Source organism: Mytilus galloprovincialis, chromosome 10 (genome assembly GCF_965363235.1).
Source record: "Mytilus galloprovincialis chromosome 10, xbMytGall1.hap1.1, whole genome shotgun sequence".
In the NCBI taxonomy this organism is placed as follows: domain Eukaryota; kingdom Metazoa; phylum Mollusca; class Bivalvia; order Mytilida; family Mytilidae; genus Mytilus; species Mytilus galloprovincialis.
In genome coordinates this window covers 75398617-75421189 of record NC_134847.1, presented here as the reverse complement: position 1 = coordinate 75421189, position 22573 = coordinate 75398617, and the positions used below count along the sequence as shown (strand labels likewise).

Below are 22573 nucleotides of genomic sequence, written 5' to 3'. Positions count from 1 at the left end.
CATAGCAACTAAATATTTTTTTTAAAATGCACACATCACCTATCATGTGAGACTGGAAGTGAATGTCATGCAACCGGAAGAATCAAATATCTCCCATGTTATAGGCAAAAGTATATAGAAACCATATAATTTTTGGAATCAGTGTAAATAAAACTATCATATGAGACCGAAAATTACATTTTCTAATCGGAAGTTGACAATTATCTTCCATATACAGGCAAAACTATAGAGAAAAATTTATTTATTGAATCAGTACGAAGAAACCTACCATTGGACGTCAAAAGTTACTTTGAGTAAACCGAAAGTAGCTTCTCATCAATAAGAATTAAAAGTGTGGAAAGACCTTCAATTGTTCTCTGACCAATTGTTTTTTCTATTATAAATTTATATCTTTTCAATGAATCTATTTAAATTGCATCGTGGGAACCTGTTTTAAGTAAATATGTCATTTCAGAATATATAACTAGAGGTTCTAAAGAGCCTGTGTCGCTCAACTTGGTCTATGTGCATATTAAACTAACAACACTCAGATGGATTCATGACAAAATTGTGTTTTGGTGTTGGTAATGTGTTTGTAGATCTTACTTTACTGAACAATCGTGCTTCTTAAAATTATTTCTATCTATAATGAACTTGGCCTAGAAGTGACTGGAAAATATTTTGTAAAAATTTACAAACATTTACAAAATTTATGAAAATTGTTAAAAATTGACTATAAAGGGAAATAACTCCTTAAGGGGTCAATTGACCACTTTGGTCATGTTGACTTATTTGTAGCTCTTACTTTGCTGTACATTATTGCTTTGACATTTTATCTCTATCTATTATAATAATCAAGATAATAACCAAAAGCTGTAAAATTTTCTTAAAATTACCAATTCAGAAGCATCAACCCAACAACAACTTGAACGATTGGTCTGAAAATTTCAGGGCATATAGATCTTGACTTATTGAACAATTTTAATCACAGCAGATTTACTCTAAATGCTGTGGTTTCAGAGATATGAGCCAAAAACTGCATTTTACCCTGTGTTCTATTTTGAGCCATGTCGGCCATCTTGTTTCGCAGGCAGGGTCATCGGACACATTTTTTAAACTAGATACCGTTATGATAACTATGGACAAGTTTCGTTAAATTTCTTTATTAGAAGTTTTAGAGGAGAAGATTTTTATAAGATTACAAAAATTTACAAAAAAATGTTAAAAATTGACTATAAAGGGCAATAACTCCTTAAGGGGTCAAATAACCATTTTAGTCTTGTTGACTTATTTGTAGCTCTTACTTTGCTGTACACTATTGCTGTTCTATATCTATAATAATATTCAAGATAATAACCAAAAACGACAAAATTTCCTTAAAATTACAAATTCTGGGGAAGCAACCTAACAAATGGTTGTCCGATTTATCTGAAAATTTCAGAGCAGATAGATCTTGACCTTATTTACAATTTTATTCCGGTCAGATTTACTGTAAATGCTTTAGTTTAGAGTTATAAGCCAAAATCTACATTTTTACCATATGTTCTATGTTTAGCCATGGCGGCCATCTTGGATGATTGGCCGGATCGCCGGACACATTTTTCACACTCGATACCCTAATAATGACTGTGGCCAAGTGTGGTCAAATTTGGCCCATTAGTTTCAGAGAAGATTTTTGTAAAAGTTTACGGACGACGGACGCCGGACGACGGACGCAGAACTACGGACGATGGACGCCAAGTGATGAAAAAAGCTCACTTGGCCTTTTGGGCCAGGTGAGCTAAAAATATGTACTTTTGTGCATGTTTAATTGAAAAATAAACCTTCTTTCGACATTTAATACGTGCAACTGTCTCTTATTTCCCGTTTATTCTAGTTATCATCGAAATTTTCCAACGAAATGATAAGAGCAAATGTTTGTTGAAAACGGCACATAATTGGACCAATAATTGAAAGCGGTTACTACATTTGTAGCAACAAGAACAATAAGAGTGTCCTTTCTTTATACTGATCACCTTGCATGTAGCTTTTAATGATAATCTAACTACCTAAAGAATGAAGGAAGAGTACACAACTATTTAAAATTGAAGAAACCGAAATGAAAAATGAAAAATGAAAAATAAACAAATGTCAGATGAAATGAAAAGTGTGAAAAAGTACAGTATCTACGCCGCTTCATCTTTGTATACAGCCATCCTCTATTAGGTATTTACGAGACGTATATTGAAACTACTTATCACATTGGTAATGCGGATACATGTTAATGCATATTTACATAGATTAACTTCCTGTTCGATGCAAGGTAACAATGGGTTAAATCTTAAATAAAGATAAGATGTAAAAGTACACACATACTGTTATAATATTTTTGTTATTCTTTTTTCGTCTTAGACTTATTTAAAAGTTTACAAATGATATTCTTTTATTTCATGTCATGAAGTTCAATTAGCTAAACGAATGCAATCTGCTTAACTCCTTTGGGAAAATTTGTATATTTAATTTGAATAAAATGGCGAACGAATTTAAACATTATGTGCATGCATTTATAGTTCTCGAATTCATGATTAATGTGTGGATAACTAAAGCTGAAGGTAAGAGTGATAAATATATAATATATTTTATAAATATTAAAGACCAATTTGGTTCATATTTTTTTTATTCATCTTACGTATTTTGAAATAGTCGGAAAAAAATTGAAAAAATTGAAAAATTTATAACGGGACTGTTCATTTTATATAGCCGAAGACAAATAACAATCTTATGAACTATCAAAATTGTATTTCGATCCAAAATGACACATTGTATGATACAAAAATATCGACCTTTTTTTCTATATAATTCTTTTATGAAATATAAGTTTGGCGTATTGTACAGCATGCTATTGAATACGTTCTGCTAGCGGTTAAAAAAATAAGAGACGTCTCATCCTCTACTCAATATACAAATGTTATTATATAGCCTAACACAAACTTTTCATATCTCATCATTTTACTGTAACTTATAATGCGTTCCTAGAGACCCTAATCTATAAAATTATTTGATATTTCTTTTTTATGCCCCACCTACGATAGTAGAGGGGCATTATGTTTTCTGGTCTGTGCGTCCGTCCGTCTGTTCGTTCGTTCGTCCGTTCGTCCGTCTGTACCGCTTCAGGTTAAAGTTTTTGGTCAAGGTAGTTTTTGATGAAGTTGAAGTCCAATCGACTTCAAACTTAGTATACATGTTCCCTATGATATGATCTTTCTAATTTTAATGCCAAATTAGAGGGTTTACCCCAATTTCACGGTCCACTGAACATAGAAAATGATAGTGCGAGTGGGGCATTCGTGTACTGGGGACACATTCTTGTTTAAACGTTTATTTTATTTATGTAAGATAAATTCTAACACATTAACATTAGCAGTATTATCAGGATAACAAAATCGTCACCAGTGATTAATAGTTTAGAAAGTCAAAATACAAAATATTTGACAGCGAATGATCGAATAAGAACAAAACACATTTACTATTTCTCACCATGCGGAAAAGGAACAAACCCTTTGTAATCGAATACAGAAATTTCAATGATATTTGTGATGTGCAATTAAATATCAGTGTAAAATTTCAAACAAGACAAAATATGTACAATAGGAAACAAATTAACCAAATAAAGACGAACTTAATTGAAGCCCGACACAATAAACAAGGTTTGAATACAGGATAAGTGCCAAAAAGGATCATAAAAAGTGATGAAGAATGATGAACGTTAAACCCTTTTCCCTCTCCCTTTAAAAACACAAACATACAAAATAGAACAAAAATATATAATTCAAATAATTCAAAGGCCGAAATAACTATTTTTGACACCAGGATTCAATACTTTTTTAATGTTATTTGTAACTTTAAATCATTGTTATACAAAAACATGGTGTTAAGTGTTACTAATACGCTATGCCTAATTGACCTGAACAAAGATAGTTATCAATATTAACATTAACGAAAACTATTTTCACAAGGACTTCCTTGTCTAATACATGTATACAAGAGAATATATTTATTTTAATACAGTCATAATCTTTGAGTATGTAAATTTCTTCACATGCTGCCAGAAAAGAGATTGTCCCTTCCACCGCATAGATGAAATCATATTTTATATCTCAATTAAACCCTCTAGCCGCAACAAGCTTTTAAAGAATTGACTTTAAAAAGACATTTGCAGTGGAATATATACAAAATGGAGCATATCACAGCACTTTTGTTTTCATAATGAGATGTAGAATTTGAGGTTGCATTTGTAATTTTATTTCTTTAATTGTAAAAATGACTGGTATACACAGGAGAGCGGTGGTCGGTTGCAATAAGTTTTTCATTGTTTTTGTTTTATAAAACTATTGTCAGTGTATATAAAGTGCGAATCCAGTCAGTTCATTTTCACTGTTGTATGCGAGTATGTTCATTGTAGAATAAAGGATCATGGGAAAACTTTATTTGTTTGCGTTTTGAAAATACCAAAATAATTGATTTGAAACTAAATGTTAACATATTTTTATTATGATGTGTCTTTTTGATGTAAAATAACAGTATTAAAGTTCAAATATGTGTGATAAAAGCTACATAATATAGAATACAAATCATTAAGAGCGATCCATTTTCACAATAGATGCGATAAATTATCACTGTATGGCATTCATTTCTGATGTAGAATTTTCGAAGATGCAATGAATTTTCATTGTAGATTAATGTGATAATTAGACTTGTAACAAATGAAAAAGTTATTTGATTACTTAAATATTTATTTCTTTTTATAACTTGTATATGTCTATAAAAACTGGCTGGCCATTTATACGTTTTCCCACAGTATTGACATGTGTGAACTGTATTGCCATGTTTCCCTGCTTTGTGATTCTCTAAGTTTTTTGAAGTTGCAAATTCCTGATTACACAATTCACACTGATACTTTTTGCTGTTTTCTTGGTGCATGTTGTTTCAAGTTATGTTTGTAAAAAAATGACTCCTCGGATTTCTTACATTTATAGGGCTTGTTGTTTAGGTGCTTGTTGACATTGCCATCAAAGTGTTGTTTTTATACGAACACATTTTTTTTGTTCGGTTCGTATATTGCTATGATGTCGTCATCGTCTGCGTCGTCCGAAGACACATTTGGTTTCCGGACAACTTCAATTTTAGTGAATGGATCTATATAAATCTTAAAGAAGGTTCAATACCACAAAAGTTGTTGGGATATATTTGGGAATGATGGTTCCAACCGTTTACGAAAAAGGGGCATACAAGAAGCAATTTTTTTTAAATTCAGGATAATTACTTATAAATATAGTTTTGTATAGGAATTTCGATTGCTCTGATATTGTACCACAGTGTTCAATACCGCAAGTAGAAGGTTATGATTCATTTTTGGGGTTATGGTACTAACAGTTTAGGAATGAAGGAACAAAACGGGACAACAAACAATCATGTTTACTTTGTAATTTTGTGTGGAAGTTTTTGGATCTTCTGGCATTGTACCACAAGGAACAATATCACAAAGGGAAGACTGGGATTAGGTTCGGGGATAATTGCCCCAAACATGAAGAAATTAGGGACAACAGAAATGGCTAAAAAAAACATGTTCCTAGTTTCCAGACAATATCTTGTGTTTAAGTGTATTGATCTCTTTGAAATTGTACTACAAGGTTTACTTATAATACCACAAAGGAAAGACTGGGATTTCGTTTGATGGTTTAAACGGGTTCATATCTCTATTATTATTATTTTTTTTTAATTTCAAATTTTTCAAAGTATTGCGCATACGATTTGTAAGATCTTCGACCACATTTACCTTGTGTCAGAAACCTATATAACGTCTTAAATTTGATCATAATCCAAATTCAGATAGTATCAAGCTTTAATATTGTGTCCAAATTTGCCCCAAATGTTCAGGGTTCGACCTCTGTGGTCAGCGAAGCATTTTAATGTTTTACTACAAAACGAGCAGTTGTGATTAAAAGTTCCTATTGCTTTCTTCATATGGTAAGCCAGGCCAGCATATGCGTATCCAGGGGGACTGGAAAAAAATAATTGATTATATAGGGAATCACTGAAGCGTGAGATGGAGCGCACCCTTTAGGTAAAGCCATTGGGCCCGCCTTACAAAAAGTTTTGATTCGGCCACTGCCCAGTTCTGCTTTTGAAGTGTTTGGAACAATGAGTACAAATTAGGCCTTCTCCATGCTATCAGTTTTTATTTTCATTGAGAAGTCTTTAATACACACTGGTCACATTTGTGTAACTCATTAGCGTGGATCATCTTATGCCTGTGCAAACTAGCTACCCATTTTGTCTTGAAAGGGCAATAAGTGCATTGGTATGAAGACCCCTCCTTCTTAACTTTAGCTCTTTTTTCTGTGATTCATCTTCACTTGCCTCCCCTAATGCTTCAATATCCATATTCTAAAGGAAAGATAGTTTTTAGCTCGATTGTTGCTTGCATGTTCTTTACTGTAAAAAATGAAACGACATATGACATATAAATTATCCAAAGTCATCAAAGCGTGAAATACAAGTCAAGTTGTGTAGGGCAAACTTTTTCTGTCAAAAATGTAAACTGATAAAGTTGCATTGGTACCGTACATGATGTACGTGTTGTAGAGCACCCTTGATACTACCGCAGAGGTCGAACCCTGAATAGTTTGGGGTAAGTATGTACACAACATTCAAGTTAGACTCTTTTTTGATGAAATAAAAAAAAAATGTTGAATGTCGGACCCTTTGTACCTCAATGTGGATCTTAAAATCCAAAATACCAAAATCCCAAATTTAAAAACACGATGAGATTCAGCATGCCAAAGTTCCCCAAATATTCAATTGTTGTTGAAATCCAAAAGAATTTATTTCTTGACAGTTTGGACCCCACAAACTTGTTAAATGGGCCAACAATTTAAAAAAAAAATAATTTACACAATCATGTTTGGATTTAGCCTACCAAATAACCTCAAGTTTTATTTTGGACCTTGTGGGCCAATTTAAAACCAGACCCGATATCAAAAATGTATTCCCTACCTCATTGATGATTTATAAAAAAAATATTAGAAAAGTATTGTTGTTTTTTATCCTTTTTTATTCCATTCTATTTTGATAGACATGATAGATGTACGTATTTAGTGATGAAGTGTCGTTGCATTGGATAAATATAATTACACTTTAAATAAAGATACTGATGTCTATTACATGATTCTTCTGCTTTGTAAATAGACCCATACTCGAAATCCAATGATAAAATTTTAAACACTTTCAACTCTTAAATGATCCACATGTTGTTATATTATGACTACGATGTGTTATATTTTAAATAAATATTAATTCTATTGAATTTATTGGAGTGTTCAATCAAACTTTCCATCTCAAAGTCAGCACTATCAAATCCTTTTCTTACTTTAATTATTGTTTGAGCAAGTCGGCTGAATTAGGAGCTTAATGCATAAATATGACTAAAATTCATACAGTGAAAATGCAGAGCATATACAGTACTAATGAATCGCTCTACAGTGAAAATGAAGGTAAAGCATCATTATTCAACAGTAAACATGACTCGCATAAAGATAGCATCGTAATGGAATTCAATACAATATGGACAAACTGAATAACAAAAGCTATTCTACGTTATACAACATTAATAATTGTGTTGAAATTAATATTCTTCTGCAACTACATCTTTCCTGCTAGTTTTTAATCACCTGCACGATTTGTTCGTAAAACGTCCTAAATATTCATCTATTTCGGTATATATTTCACGTATAGATGGCTCTCTCTTGTTTTCTATCTAGATTTTTGTATGCATACTATATTAAATGTGAGAACAAATTAATTGATACATAATGATGAGTTTACAAATAAACATGAACATATAGGGAAAATTCTAAGAATAACCTCTACCACACTCTAGTCTAGATATTTACGTAGAAATTAACTAGTATTTTATAAAACAAGAGGTAAAATTGTTAAACATCATGTCATCTTGAATAAATTATTGAACTTTGAATAATATTTAAAAATATTTTTGCACTAAATGTTGTTATAAAATTGTTGACTTTTCAATGATATTTCAACATTTTGTTCATTTAGTTTTTTATAATAGATGCAAATCCATGGTTAATGCATACAAACAAATTAACAATTGACCGACTAGAAATGGATATATGGACGAACAGTACGTTGGTGAGAGGCATGGTTGGTGCTGTATCGGTAGATTATCATTATACCAAAGGCTTCCTGTATTATTCAGATCAAGTAGCTGATCGTATATCTAGGTATAACTCATCTAACAACTTAAAGATGTTGGCTGCTTAGTTTTAAAATAACAAACGTTGTAAACTTGTACGATTCGCTCAATGTTTTAGATTTTAGGTTTTTCACATTCAATCTGTTATGGTAATATTCTTTATAAAGCACAAAAATATCAGTATTCAACTCAGAACCTAACACAACTTTGAAATAGACTTATCAAGAAGGGATAAAGTTACGATACTGTTGTCAGTTCATTAAAGATTGCATATGTTGGCTTTAATAATGATTCACTTATAGGGTCTTTGCATCGGAACTAAACACATTTATTTAAAAGTCAGTTGTTGGCATGACACGTGTTATGTTCTTTTCATTTATGTTATGATGGTATGATACTAAACCCCTAACTGGAGGAATTGTGCCTGAAATTCATGTGATGAAGACATAATATCTCAATCAGACTCGGACTTCTCTTGAACTGAATTTCAATGTGCGTGTTGTTATGCGTTTACTTTTCTTTCTAAATTGGCTAGAGGTAAAGAGGGAGGGTTGTGATCAACATGTTTAACCCCGCCGCATTTTTGCGCCTGTCCCAAGTCAAGAGCCTCTGGCATTTTTTAGTCTTGTATTATTTTCAATTTTAGTTTCATTTGTATAATTTGGAGTTTAGTATGGCGCTCATTTTCACTGAACTAGTATATATATTTGTGATGGGGAAATCTGAAGGACGCTTCCGGGTGCGGAAATTTCTCTCTGCATTGAAGACCTATTGGTGACCTTCTGCTGTTGTCTGTTCTATGGTCGGGTTGTTGTCTCCTTGACACATTCCCCGTTTCCATTCTCAATTTTAAAAGGAAGACGAAAGATATCAAAAGGATATGTAAACTCATGTAAAAAGTCGAAAATGAGAAAGATACAGAAACAAACAATTGTACTCATAACAAAACATCGAAAAATAAAGACTTTATCACAAAAATACTGAACTCCTAGGAAAATTCAAAACGAAAGTCCTGAATCAAATGGCAAAATCAAAACGTTAAACACATTAAACGAATGAACAACATCATTCAAAAGCACAACTTGGTACAGGAATTTATTTATGTAGAAAATGGTGTATTAAACCTGCTTTTACAGCTAGCTTAACCTCTTCTTGTATGTCATTATTTTGACAACGATGTGTGAACAAAACAAACAGACATAAAAGTCTTAAACGACAAAATAGGGGTATCGCGGTCAACATTGTGTTATTATCTTAATCGCAATAAAACAAACAGATATGTAAACACACATTTACAATGGCACAATTACACCATGCCGGACGGCATGTATAAATACATAGAATTGTCATATGTTAACACGAAAAGTCATATAGACAAAGCATATAAGGAAAAAGACAGGAGTATAAAATCACCATCGAATAATAACATATTATACAATAACGGACTGTATAAGTACAGAAACATCAAATCATTACCACTAAAAATAACTAAACAGTAAAAGTGATATTTTGAAATGTTAATCTGAGCAACACGAACTCCACCAAATAATTAAGATGATCGCAGGAGCTCCGGAAGAGCAAGGAGATCCTACTCAACATGTAGCATCCACATAAGACTGTTTAGATAAAAGCTTATATATAACGGACATACTATTGCAAAAAATGCAAGGTCCTTGATTTTTGTTTTAGATATATAAGCAAAGAAAAAACTCCACGAATGTTTTAACATTAAAGGAATATGCGAACGTGTTAAATTTATGGAACAAACTTTACACAATACATTACACAAAAGAATCAAGAAACATTTAAATACAAAATTAATATCAAATACAGCACTAAAATACTTTTGTTTTGTATTTAAATTTGAAAATTATAAAAAGTTGTAGACTATATTGGTCAGTATACCATTGACACTTATTGTCTTTGGATCAATTAAAAATACATTAAAACATATTTCTCAATTTAAAGTTTAAATAGAATGTATTTAGCTGTACTATTATCTTTTGTAGAATGAATCTACGTAACCCACATGATGCGAAAGACATAATAACAAACACCTTAGGTTTAGCTGATGCTATCGCTGTAGATTGGATATACGACCATCTTTATTGGGTTGATGCCAGTCATGATCATATAATGGTCTCTAATCTGGACGGCTCTCGACGAAAAACTATAATTAACACTGAACTTGTATATCCCCGTGCACTTGCTGTTTACCCAAATATTGGGTAAGTTTTTTGTTTACTGTTCGTTTTAAAGTCGTATTTTTATCTACTTACGTGTGAATAAGAAAGCTTATTCGAAATGAAAGGAATACTATTGTGTACGCCTGACACTCTCTTTAATTAATTTTTTTTCATCAGTCAGCAAAATGAACGATAATTTATATAAAAAATAGCAGAGCTTATGAAGTCTCTAAACCAGCTACAAAAAGACTGTACTTAAGCAGTTCAGTTTCTTTCATTCAAATTTTTTTTTTTTATAATATAGCCAGTTGTTGAATAATTCATGTATACAGCTATGTAAGCATCATCTTATTACGCGACAATTTCGAGAAAATTTGAACAAACCTTCTGAAAATTCGTAATAACTTTATAGCTTAGGAAAAATACTGCAGGAAACTAAATAGTTAAGTGGGGAAAGAGAGTGAGCATAACTTACATAACGCTAGGGTACCCAAATTGCATCCAGTACCCAAATTGCACCTATTTAGAAAAAAAAGCAACGGAAATCTAAAAAGATTAAACATATTTAGATATACACAAAACGTTCACAGTATTTATCAACAGATGGACTGTTTACTGAAAAAGCAAAATGTAGTCACCATGCGACGTCATCAAAACGTCATCTTTTTTTAAAATTAGCCACTATAATATATTATAAGTATCCATTTCGTAAAATATGAAGGGTAAGCATGGACTAATATCCAATTGTTCAAAATATTTGAAGAAATTAAACAAAAGCTCGGTTATTAGACTTTTAACGATGTGAATTTAAGCATAGATGCAATTTGGGTACTCCTCATTACAGAATCATGGATAGTTTGGAGGTTGATTCAAACCAATTTATTTATGACTCAATATGGATTCAAAATTAAATTGGTGTACCTATAAAATAAAGAAGGATAGGGCTACAAAATAAACACAGTATAGACATTTTGTTCTTGATCATAAAAAAACGTAGGTGAAAAAACTATCAAAATAGGTGCAATTTGGGTACCGTCACGTTACATACAGATCTTTTTATTGTCTAAAACAGACATAGAAAAAAAAGATTTAGCGTACAATGCTTAAAGGTGGCACATATGTATATGAATATATGATAATTATAAAGATGGATGTTTTACACTGATGTGGAGGATCCAAAGATCGAAAGATGTGGCCTTGATGGAAGCAACAGACAAGCTATTGTAACTACAAATATAGGTTCTCCTAATGGATTGTCAATTGGTAAGTTGAATACATTTTATCGCAACAGAAAATTATAACAAATAACGTCAAAGTAACGATTTGCGATTGAACGCAAATATATAATATCGATATTTAACACATGACATGGGCAAAATCTCTTTGTTCTTACTGTACTATAATCTGGATAATGCACAGCAAAGGTGTGCATTAACTACCTCAGATATACTGCATAGTTCAAATCTATTTTTACCTTTAGGGGCGGTTCCTAGATGTTGACAGGGGCGTTATTCTATCAAATTAAAAAAAAGATATCACCGAGTGTAGCGAGACTAAAACAATATTGACGATTTTAAGGCAAAACACGATACTTTGTCCAATCCTAGGATGAACGACATGTTCGTCCCCACCCCCGAATCCGACTTCTGCCTTGAAATTGCGACAAAAATTAACTTTGTACAAACATCGTAGTTTCAAAATAGAAAAAAAGAAAGGTTTCTCATTCCTTTTTTTTCATCTTAGCTTGAACATAAAAATTTAATTATATTTTGCGTACAACATAAATCTTAAATCAGTGTTTTAAAGTCAGAAAGAGAGTTAAAACAATGTTTGGTCATTTCCGCCAAAAAAGAAATGTATCTAAGAATATCCGAATAAAAGAAATCTGATTTGGATTAGTTTTAGACTCAATGGAATTTAATATAACGACTTTTTCAATATCTATTCCTAGCTGGAGATCAATCAGACTTCATTTAGATGGACGTGTCTTAAAAATTAATACAGTAGATACAAAGAAATTTGGGGGAGGGGGAGGAAAAGATTGGAAAGAGAAACGTATTTTCTGTTTATTCAACATTTAAAATTTAGGTAATATAACATCTTCCTCGGTTTATCTTTCTCTATTAAAGCACATCATTGATGGAAAGAAATTCAAAAGCAATTAATCTAAACTCAATAACCCTTTCAGTTATGATTTTTTTTTTCATACAACGATTTGAAGGTACTCAAATTGTCAAAGTCTTAATCAACACTTATTATATAAAAAAATGGGAAAAGATTAAACAGAAACATTAAGAAAAAATCTACCATTAAATCGCAATTTGGCAAAAAGTCTAAACCCCAAAAAAGTTGTCAATTTAAAACTCACCAATGACAGTCGTATTTCCCCCTTTCTTAGGATCCGTGGATTGCGGAAAATCGTCCACATCTAAAACGTTCACGTGAATTAATGACGTCATGTGTTAAAACAGTTATTGGCCAATCAAATCGGTATATAGAATTTAATCTGCACACGCTCAGGATGACCCTTTAACCCGAACTCCTACGTCGTTCGGGTTAATAAGGGTCACTTGAGCTGTGCAGATTAAATTCTATATACCGACATGCTTGGTCAATAACTATAACTTAACGATTATTGAGCGAGGTAAAATATTAAGCTTCGCAATGATCAAATAAGTGTTTAAATTTGTTAAACTGCTATATCAATGAGCTTTTTCTTATCAAGCGTTTTTAAGTGGTTTATTGTGTCTTTGAGTTGCTTCATCATTGAACTGTTCCCAGCATCTTATTTTATTCGTATACTTTGATAAACAAGAAGGTATTTTTCTGGTATAGTCTTCTATAAAGTTACATTTTGTTTTAGGGTTTTATATGTTTGATTCATTACTTCTGTATTTCTATTGATGATTGAAGGACATAACTTCATTGGTATTCTTCTTCTTGCGCATTTTTTTAGATTTCGCTGAAAACCGACTTTATTGGGTGGACAATCACGTACAATCTAAGCAAATAAAGTCTTCAGCGTTTGATGGAACAGACATCAGGATACTAATGACATCCGCAGATAATTTGCCTTGGGCGTTTGGTTTGGTTGTGTATAAAGATTGGTTATACATCACCCAGTTTACCAACAACACTGTATGTCGTGTGGATAAACAGACTGGATCGAATTTCCAAATTATCAGATCAGATGCAGATACCCCAGTCGGAATAAAGATTTATAGTGGAGACAACCAACCCCATGGTAAGAGGGATTTTTTTTTCATATTTACATTACAATATATTACTTAGTATATGTTTTCCAAGTTGTATCCTATTTCTGTTGCCAAACCATCTGCATATAACTATAATACTATTGTCCTGATATTCAGTGCAATTGTAAATTAATTTGTTTTTTCCTGAATAAAGTGCACAATTAGTGTGTGCAGGTAATCTGAATAAAACTTCATCTGTTGTCTTTATACATTGTTATATGTGGTTTTGAAAATTAAAAAAACCAGATTGCATCTTAATATGTAATTCAATTATGTTTTATGAATTATTATTTTTAAGTTAAATTATTAACACATTTGTATTTGTACAAGTACAAATAGAGAAATGTATTTCAGAAATCTATAATTAGATGTAGATCAAACCATTGTATTTCATACTATATCACATAACGTACCGTACATTTCAAGGTATGAGTCTATGTATACCAAACAATGGTGGCTGTGAACAACTGTGTCTGCCAACTCCTCAAAATACAAGTGTTTGCGCATGTGCTGATGGATTCGAACTAAACAGTGATGCGAAAACATGTCTTTTTAAAGGTAAAATGACATTGATTACGATGATAATCGGTAATTGAAACCTTTAATTGACCATTTAATTAGAAGTCGTTTTGTTCTTTTGGTATGGTTTGTTTCTAAATATATAATTACAACCTCATTGGTATGTACCTCAAATTTATTAGAGTAATACCTCTAATAGAGGTTTATCATAACAAAAATATATCTTTACTATAAAATCAGTGAAAAACATTACTTAATATGGTATTTCACGTTTTTATAACTAACCCAAGGACATAAATATCTCAGCTTTGATGACTATTTTTTTTAGTATTCTATTCATCTTGTTATAGTATATTATCCCGTCACGTTTAGTTGTTTGTTCTAACAACACAGTAGGCATTTTTATTATTAGTCGCGGACCGCAAAGAGAAACTCCAACATAATTGTTTTGAGGACAGTAATGTTAACAGCTAGCATCGTTTGTACAGCTGAAGCACATTTTAGTTAATAGAATAGCAAACATAATTTTTACAATAGTACATAAACATGACATAAACATAAAATAAACTATATACCATTATTGGAATATATTTATATTAGGTTCTGGTAAATGGTTGACCTATGCTAATCTCAACACTATTGAAAGAATGGACCTTGAGACAAATGTTACAGAGACTATAGCAGCTAGAGTAACTAATGCTGTAGATCTGGATATTCTTTATGAGAAGGGATATGTCTATTGGTCAGATGTTCGTGCAAAGAAGATATCAAGGTATGGATATGATTGCATTAATTATCCTGTAAACCCATGTATGTTTTGTTCGCATTTTTTTTTCTAATTCTTAACTTACAAAGCTAATACATTATTTAATATAAAGTCCAAGTGTGCTTTTTTGTATGTCTGCATTTTGTTGCATGCAAAATTGATTTGGTACTCAATTCCATTTAATCATTCATGAACGAATAATTAAGAAATATGTGTCTTTTTTTAAGGGGTATTGATTTTCAAATTCATGTTCATCAATTGATTTGTCGATCGAATCATTCAACTTTGTACTTGTTTGGCTTTATAAAATATTTTGATATGAGCGTCACTGATAAGTCTTATGTAGACGAAACGCGCGTCTGGCGTACTAAATTATAATCCTGGTAATTTGATAACTAAATAAAAGATTTATATATGGTTCACTTTCAATGTTGACATTCGCTTCCTTTTGATAACTGAACACAAATAACAAAGCGTAACACATTTCTGAATTTTGACAAATATTAAGCATTATATAAATGAAAGAAAGATACGTCTATGCGAGGAAAACCATACCAGAGTTACTGTAGGCATATTTATTCGTAGGACTAAATAACTTCTTTTATTTAGGAGTGCGGTGAATAGAACATCCATTTCTGGTTCCATTGAAGACATTGTTGTAGAAAGAGTTGACGTTCCTGATGGGATAACTATTGACTGGATGTATAATCTTTTGTACTGGACTGATACTGGTCATAACCATATACAGGTGTCACGTCTGGATGGAACCAATAGAAAAACAATTATCAAAAATGATAGTAGCCTTGATCAACCAAGGGCCATAGTAGTTGATCCTAGTACTGGGTGAGTTTGCATTATAAGGATAACATAATTAGATTGTTGTCTTATTTGAAGAAAAACATTTGATATTGGTAGAACGGGTGACGATTTTGAGTGTATGTTCATTTAAAAAATGAGCAATATTGTAATTGTATGTCAATTTTGATTTATAAATGGTGATAGAACCGTTGTATTCTTTGTAGATCCGTTGACAGTACATCAGAAGTATTTAAAGAACAAACCCTATGCATCAAAAAAGATTCTGCATAAAGAAGATTCTGGTTTGTTTCAAACTGTGTTTGTCTGCAAACTAATTGCCGAAAAAAAAATCGACAATAGCTAATTTAGACTGCATTGTAACAATGAAAGGCCGATTGATGTTTATTAAACATCTTTTTTTTAAATATTTAAAGTTATAAATATTTTTTGTTAGGGTGGGGGGTGGGTGGGGGTGTATACAGCGAAATGTAGTGCCCTATATCAACTTGATTTTTGATAGCTACATAGTATTCAATGACTGGTATGTCAAAAGTAGAGTGTTTCTTTACAAATCAGAAGACTTTTATTTCTGTAGATAACATATTGCATGATAATATATATCCGTCCGTACTCAACATCCAATCCTTTAAAACATTTCCTCTCGTATTTCAACTTTGAAGAACCCACTAATTTTGTAAAAATTTACATTTGTTTCTGTCTTTGAAACTCACGAATTATCAACAATTAATGAGTTAATCAATTCAAATTGTGTTTTTTGGCAATGACTGTACTTTTTACTATATAGCAAAACAGACAAGCGACAACAGAACCAAAACGAAAAATAAAAATTAGTTTACATGGTGCTGATAAGAAAATAATTTACAAATGTTGACTATTCATCTTATGTTACTTGATAACATATTTTTTCAGTTTGTTATTTTTCTCTGATTGGGGCAGCCAGCCAAGAATAGAAAGATGCAGAATGGACGGAGGAGAGAGAACAATTATTATTAACTCGGATATAATTTGGCCAAATGGAATGACGATAGGTAATGCACGTCACCTTTGAATCTGTTGAATACCAAATAAAACATATTGAATAAGACATGTTAAATAATCAAAGAAATCAATAAGGAATTATACCTGTTTTGTGAATAATAACTTTGAGGCAATGAAGTGAACCAGAAAATGCGCTAGTTTTTTAAATTTTTTTTTAGTTAGGTCTGTTTAGGAAAAAGGTAAATTATAGCTTGCTGTTCGGTATGAGCTAAAGCTTTGTATTAAGACCGTACTTTGACGTAAAATGTCATACTTTAACAATTTTTGATTTGGATGAAAAGTTGCTTCATTGGCACATTCAACCACATCCTCGTATAACTTCTTACGTTCGGTCCTCTGTTTACACACTCTTGTTATTTTTTCTTCAACCAGCCAACTTTTGTACAAATACCATGTAGTAAACAAATACATTTTTGCTTTATTTTTAAAATTTTCCTGTTCCATGTCGTGCAAGCAGTTATATGGATCTTTCTTTGTACGTAGCAACTCATTATAGTGTTCTCTTCACGATCCGCGTTTAAACTATGTCGATTTCCTTCAAAAATAAGAGGCAATGCCTTGGATTTAAATAGCTAACTCTTAAGTACCGGGTGTAAATTGCAGGATAAAAGCTATATAAATATGTTAATTGTCGGAAATATAAAATGTATTTGTACTCGCTGCGAAACAGAAGAAAAGCTTGACGATACTCGCTTTTCGTTCTCCTTCTAAAGCTCGTAAAAATAAATTTTATATTTATCTACAATGTGTATATATTGTGCACACATTTTGTAACTAAAAGAGGGACGAAAGATACCAGAGGGACAGTCAAACTCATAAATCGAAAATAAACTGACAACACCATGTAACTTGCATGTACAGTAAAATTCACCTCCCGGAAGCAGATACTACTACTTACAAAACTGCTGTTTTCTCATAAGAATATTCTGATTACAGATCATATTGGTAAACGGTTATACTGGATAGATGGTTCTTTAAACCAGATAAAAAGTACAAGGTTTGATGGAACAGATACCTATACCATAATTAAAAATGCTGATGTTTTACCCAAACCATACGATTTGGTGGTGTATGGAAGTTATGTGTATTGGTCTAATTGGCAATATAGAACTATATGTAGGGTAAATAAATACACCGGTCAGGAGTTTTCTGTTGTTGTGAAATATATTCGTTCTCCTATGGGAATACAAGTATTTGCAGATGAGGTACAACCTAAAGGTAAGTATTTTCATAACTGAAAGAAAGTTAGAAAATGCACAATTTTGATATAAGTTTTAATTGTTCATTTAGTTGTGATATCAAAAAATCACAACGGTCTGAAAAAAATATACAGCTAGAGTTGGATGTTATAGCCATGAAAATCAGTCTCGCTAACAAAACATTTCAATTTCAGGTATTTGTTTAGATGTTTGATATATTTGAAGTCAAAACTGGTTTATTAGTGAAATAATTTAGGCCTTCAAAATTCAATTAACATTTGTATGTGTAGTTGTTTCCTTTTCCATCTAATAAGATGTGAAGTGATGATTCGGCAAAATAATATTCAAAATTGCAGAAAATGATGATGGCTATGATAAAATAAATGTTTATGATTATGATAATATAAATGTTTTTGATTATGATAATATAAATGTTTTTGATTATGATTATGATAATATAAATGTTTTTGATTATGATAATATAAAATATAATGATTATGATAATATAAATGATAATTATAAGAAGAATAATGATGATGATAAAAAGGATCTACTTCGGATTCATAAATACTCATTGAATACCATTATTAGTAGATTTCGTGGGAACAGGGGAACCACGAATATAAAATATAAAATTTAAATTTGTGCTGTTAATGTTCTGAGGGTATATGTTTTATTTGAACATTGAAAAGAACGTCACAAAACTTTTCAATTGAAGTTATTACAAAACGACACAATACCAAAATGATTTTAAAAGAAATGTGAGACATCCAGTTGTCAACAAAAACAGGTTTGATACAAAAGGCAAAGTTCAAAAATCGTTTTTTTTATTTGAAATACATTTATAGTACATGGTAATGATGCACTTGGTGCTTGCAGTAGATATATATTACAGTTAATTGTGTAAATGAAAAGTACGTTTCAGTAAATGTAAAATAAATCAGTAAGTATAAATAACGGTGTGATGGACAACTTTTGAAATGTGAACTTGTACAATTATATTCAAAATTATTCAAGATATGTTCTGATTAAAACGTAGGAAGTAACTTACATGGATAGACACGATGTTTATATTTTTCACTGTTTCGGAGGTCACGTATTAAGTGTTTTCTATTTTTCTTTAACTTCGTTTACTGTTATAAAAAAATATATGCTGATATTTTGCAGGGAACAATGTCTGTGAACCAAATAACGGCGGTTGTAGCCACATTTGCTTTCCATTGCCTGCTTACAACAGCGCTCAAAGTTCTTTATCTGGATGTATGTGTCCAGATTTTTATATTATGTTATCTGATAATAAGACTTGCATTTCTATGGGTGAGTCAAAATATATTTAAAAAAATTATGATGTGGAAAATATTATATGATCATGTAAATACTAAAAACAAAATATCATTCCATTGTTATAAAAGTTAACAGAATGTTATCGCAAAAGACTGCATTTAGTGATCAATGACCTGATGTTCGGTAACATTTTTATGCCTCTCATCATCCATCATGCAGGTACATCCGTAGATAGCTCTTTTATTCACAAACCTTCGTTAAATAAAGAAAAGTCACTGGTTTGTTTTGGGGACGGGGTGACAATATCTATGATATAAGACTTAATACCCTTTTTATTCTTATATTTCACTCTTTTTATAAAACGGGAAAGTTGGATAATTACACAGAATAAAAAGTTCAGTTAATACACTCATTATCCCTTTGGTACAATGTTCTAAAATTTGTCGTATATGCAGACTCCTTAATATCCCATTGATTGTAAAAATAACAGCATTTTGACTGATGCCAAACAGTACTAGTTTAAAACAGACTCATTTATATCAGTTTCACTTTAATGATTTCAGGGTGTCTTTATTAAAGAGGAAGGTTCACGAAGGGCTGAAATTGGCCCTAAATTTTTTTTTTATGTTTTTTTAAATCCAGCAAAAAAATTACAATATATGTAAAGCAAACTTTGGTAGCTGTTGAATCAAAAGATATATATGATAAATTATAATACTTTGTTAAAAACCAAATAATCGTTATTCTATCTTTTAAATTGTTTTGCGTGACTGTATACTCTACAGCGTACATAATTGATAGCCTGAAAGTGCTTTTGAAAATACGGTATAATATTTTATTATATTTTCATACACTAAATATTAAATTTCATCAAAATTGCACATCTTAATTAATATCATTTCAATATACGCCATCGTCTTTTAAGACGCAACTCGTCCAAGGCAGTTAAAACATTAATCAAATTTCACTTTCAATCCACAGGTGTCACTTCAAGGGAGATAATCGTATATCCAATAATTGGTGTCGTTGTTGTTATTCTAATAACTGTAGTTCTGATACTGATATTCTGGTATCGAAGGCGTAATACTCCTCCTCGATCTGAACGAACTTATGAAGATCCTGATAATCGAATATCAACAGTATCGGCTATATATGACACCATTGACGAACAAAAGGAGCTCACTTCAAAAATGAATAACTCACATTCAGGATCTGTGAATCCCTATCTGGAATTATCTTCTTCTAGAACCGACCCGAAAAATACTTACAGCGATCTGATACGTATTAACGGAGATATGAATATGCCAAAATGTGGCACGGAATGAATATTGAAACAAATCATCCACTGGTTACAAGCAGTTTAGATATTAAACTCGCCGATAAGTTTTGAGCAAGTGGAATTAACGTAAACAGGGAATATATAAGCAAATGAATTTCAACGACTGCTAAAGCAATATCGACTTTAAACTGAACTGTAAATTCTTTGACGTTTCAACCTATTTTATCCATGTTGCATTTCATTCTTCAAATGTAATCATAAATTGGAAAGTTCATATTTTCTTATGGCATCCTTTTTACTAACTTTTTACTTTATGTACTTTGTATACTTCATGAAAGTGAATTCTTATAATTGAATTTACCACACGTTCATCCATATTTTGAAAGGCATCGTGCGCCGAAATAGTTCAATAGCCTACAATGTGATCTTTAACTTACAAATCTTATCTAAAGACAAAGTAACTAATAATCCACTAAAAGAAAGTAAGCTTCCTTGTCAGCCTTAGTAGGTAAAAAAAGTCGGACACGGTAACGGAAAGAACATTGCAATCACACCTAACAATATCACCACAGTTCGCAGCATTTGTAATTCTTCCTTCATTGATTTCAATTAACCAAAAAGTAAAATCACAAACATACTGTACTCCAAGGAAAATTCATAACGGTAAGTCCCCCTATATCCTCCCGCCGACCGAGTAAATCCGGATTCCCTCCGACCGGGTCCGGACCCAAAAAATAAAATCGTCATTATTTCAATAATTTATCACTTAGACTAACCATTCTTACATTTTTTGTAAACTCTGAATATGTTGCTTTCCATTAATCATTCACCGATAACTGTTTATTCTTTGGTATTTGAGGAAAAAAGGATAATATTTTATGAACCCTTTTCAGAATTGGATTCCCGCTCGCCGGATATACACCTCATTTAAAAATATGCTTTATTTTTTTTACTGCACAAAATAAACAGGCCATTCAAGGCTAAACATTTACATATGGATATATATGAATGACCGAATTAGAACCCATTGATTTATTTCACCAACCCACTCGATTTTTAAGGTACATAAATTAGTGTCATATTTTGATATTTTGGGATTTTGATATTGCTTACCAACGATCATATACAAATACTATTTTTTTGTCTATTTAGCTGTTATAACTGTATTTCTTCAAGCGTTTATGATATATTATGTATTGCTTGTTAGGAAACGATTAGTTTTCCCTCAATAAATGAATACAAATTGCAGAAATGTAATATCAAACATTTACAAAAATATACACTCCGGAAAATTCCGGACTGAATAAAAATTAGAAAAAAAGGACACATAAAAAGCTTCTAATTTTTTTAACAACGTGATATATATAGGAATAATGATATTGTACATTAGGGGTAATCAATAAACTACCATAAAATCAAAAACCCATCAATCAGTTGTTATAACCCACTCGATTTATAAGGTAAAACAAATTAGTGTCATATTTTGATATTTTGGGATTTTGATATTGCTTACCTATGGCCATACATAAATACATTCTTTTGTCTATTTAGCTGTGATAACTGTATTTCTTCAAGTGTCTATGATAGATTATGTATTGTTTGTTAAGAAACAATCAGTTTTCCCTCAATAAATGAATACAAATTGCAAAAATGTAATATCAAAAATTTACAAAAATATACACTCCGGAAAATTCCGGACTGAATGACAAATTAGAAAAAAAGGACACATAAAAAGCTTCATATTTCTTTAACAATGTCATATATATCGGAATAATGATATTTTACATTAAGGGTAATCAATATACTACCATAAAATCAAAAACCCACCAATCAGTTGTTATAATCTACTCGATTTTTAAGGTAAAACAAAATAGTGTCATATTTTGATTTTTTTGGATTTTGATATTGCTTACCAACGATCATATATACATACATATTTTTTGTCTATTGATCTATCACAACTGTATTTCTTTAAGTGTTTTTGGTAGATAATGTA

At 31.3% G+C, this 22573-nt stretch overlaps 1 protein-coding gene across 3 annotated transcripts; it reads left to right on the top strand.

Annotated features, from left to right (window-relative positions):
• Positions 1 to 2410: 2410 nt before the first annotated feature.
• Positions 2411 to 19366, top strand: LOC143048394 (low-density lipoprotein receptor-related protein 6-like). Of its 3 annotated transcripts, XM_076222071.1 has the most exons (11): positions 2415 to 2570; positions 8090 to 8261; positions 10243 to 10461; positions 11567 to 11682; positions 13376 to 13663; positions 14100 to 14231; positions 14793 to 14964; positions 15568 to 15801; positions 16687 to 16805; positions 17752 to 18033; positions 19182 to 19366. In XM_076222071.1, exons 1-11 carry the CDS (start codon positions 2489 to 2491, stop codon positions 19349 to 19351), a joined length of 1986 nt encoding a protein of 661 aa, XP_076078186.1. In that variant the 5' UTR covers positions 2415 to 2488; the 3' UTR covers positions 19352 to 19366. The 3 variants fall into 3 exon arrangements, with proteins under 3 accessions (XP_076078188.1, XP_076078187.1, XP_076078186.1); XM_076222072.1 differs by lacking the exon at positions 14100 to 14231 and having other exon boundaries at positions 2413 to 2570; XM_076222073.1 differs by lacking the exons at positions 16687 to 16805; positions 19182 to 19366 and having other exon boundaries at positions 2411 to 2570; positions 17752 to 17913.
• The last annotated feature ends 3207 nt before the right edge of the window (positions 19367 to 22573 follow it).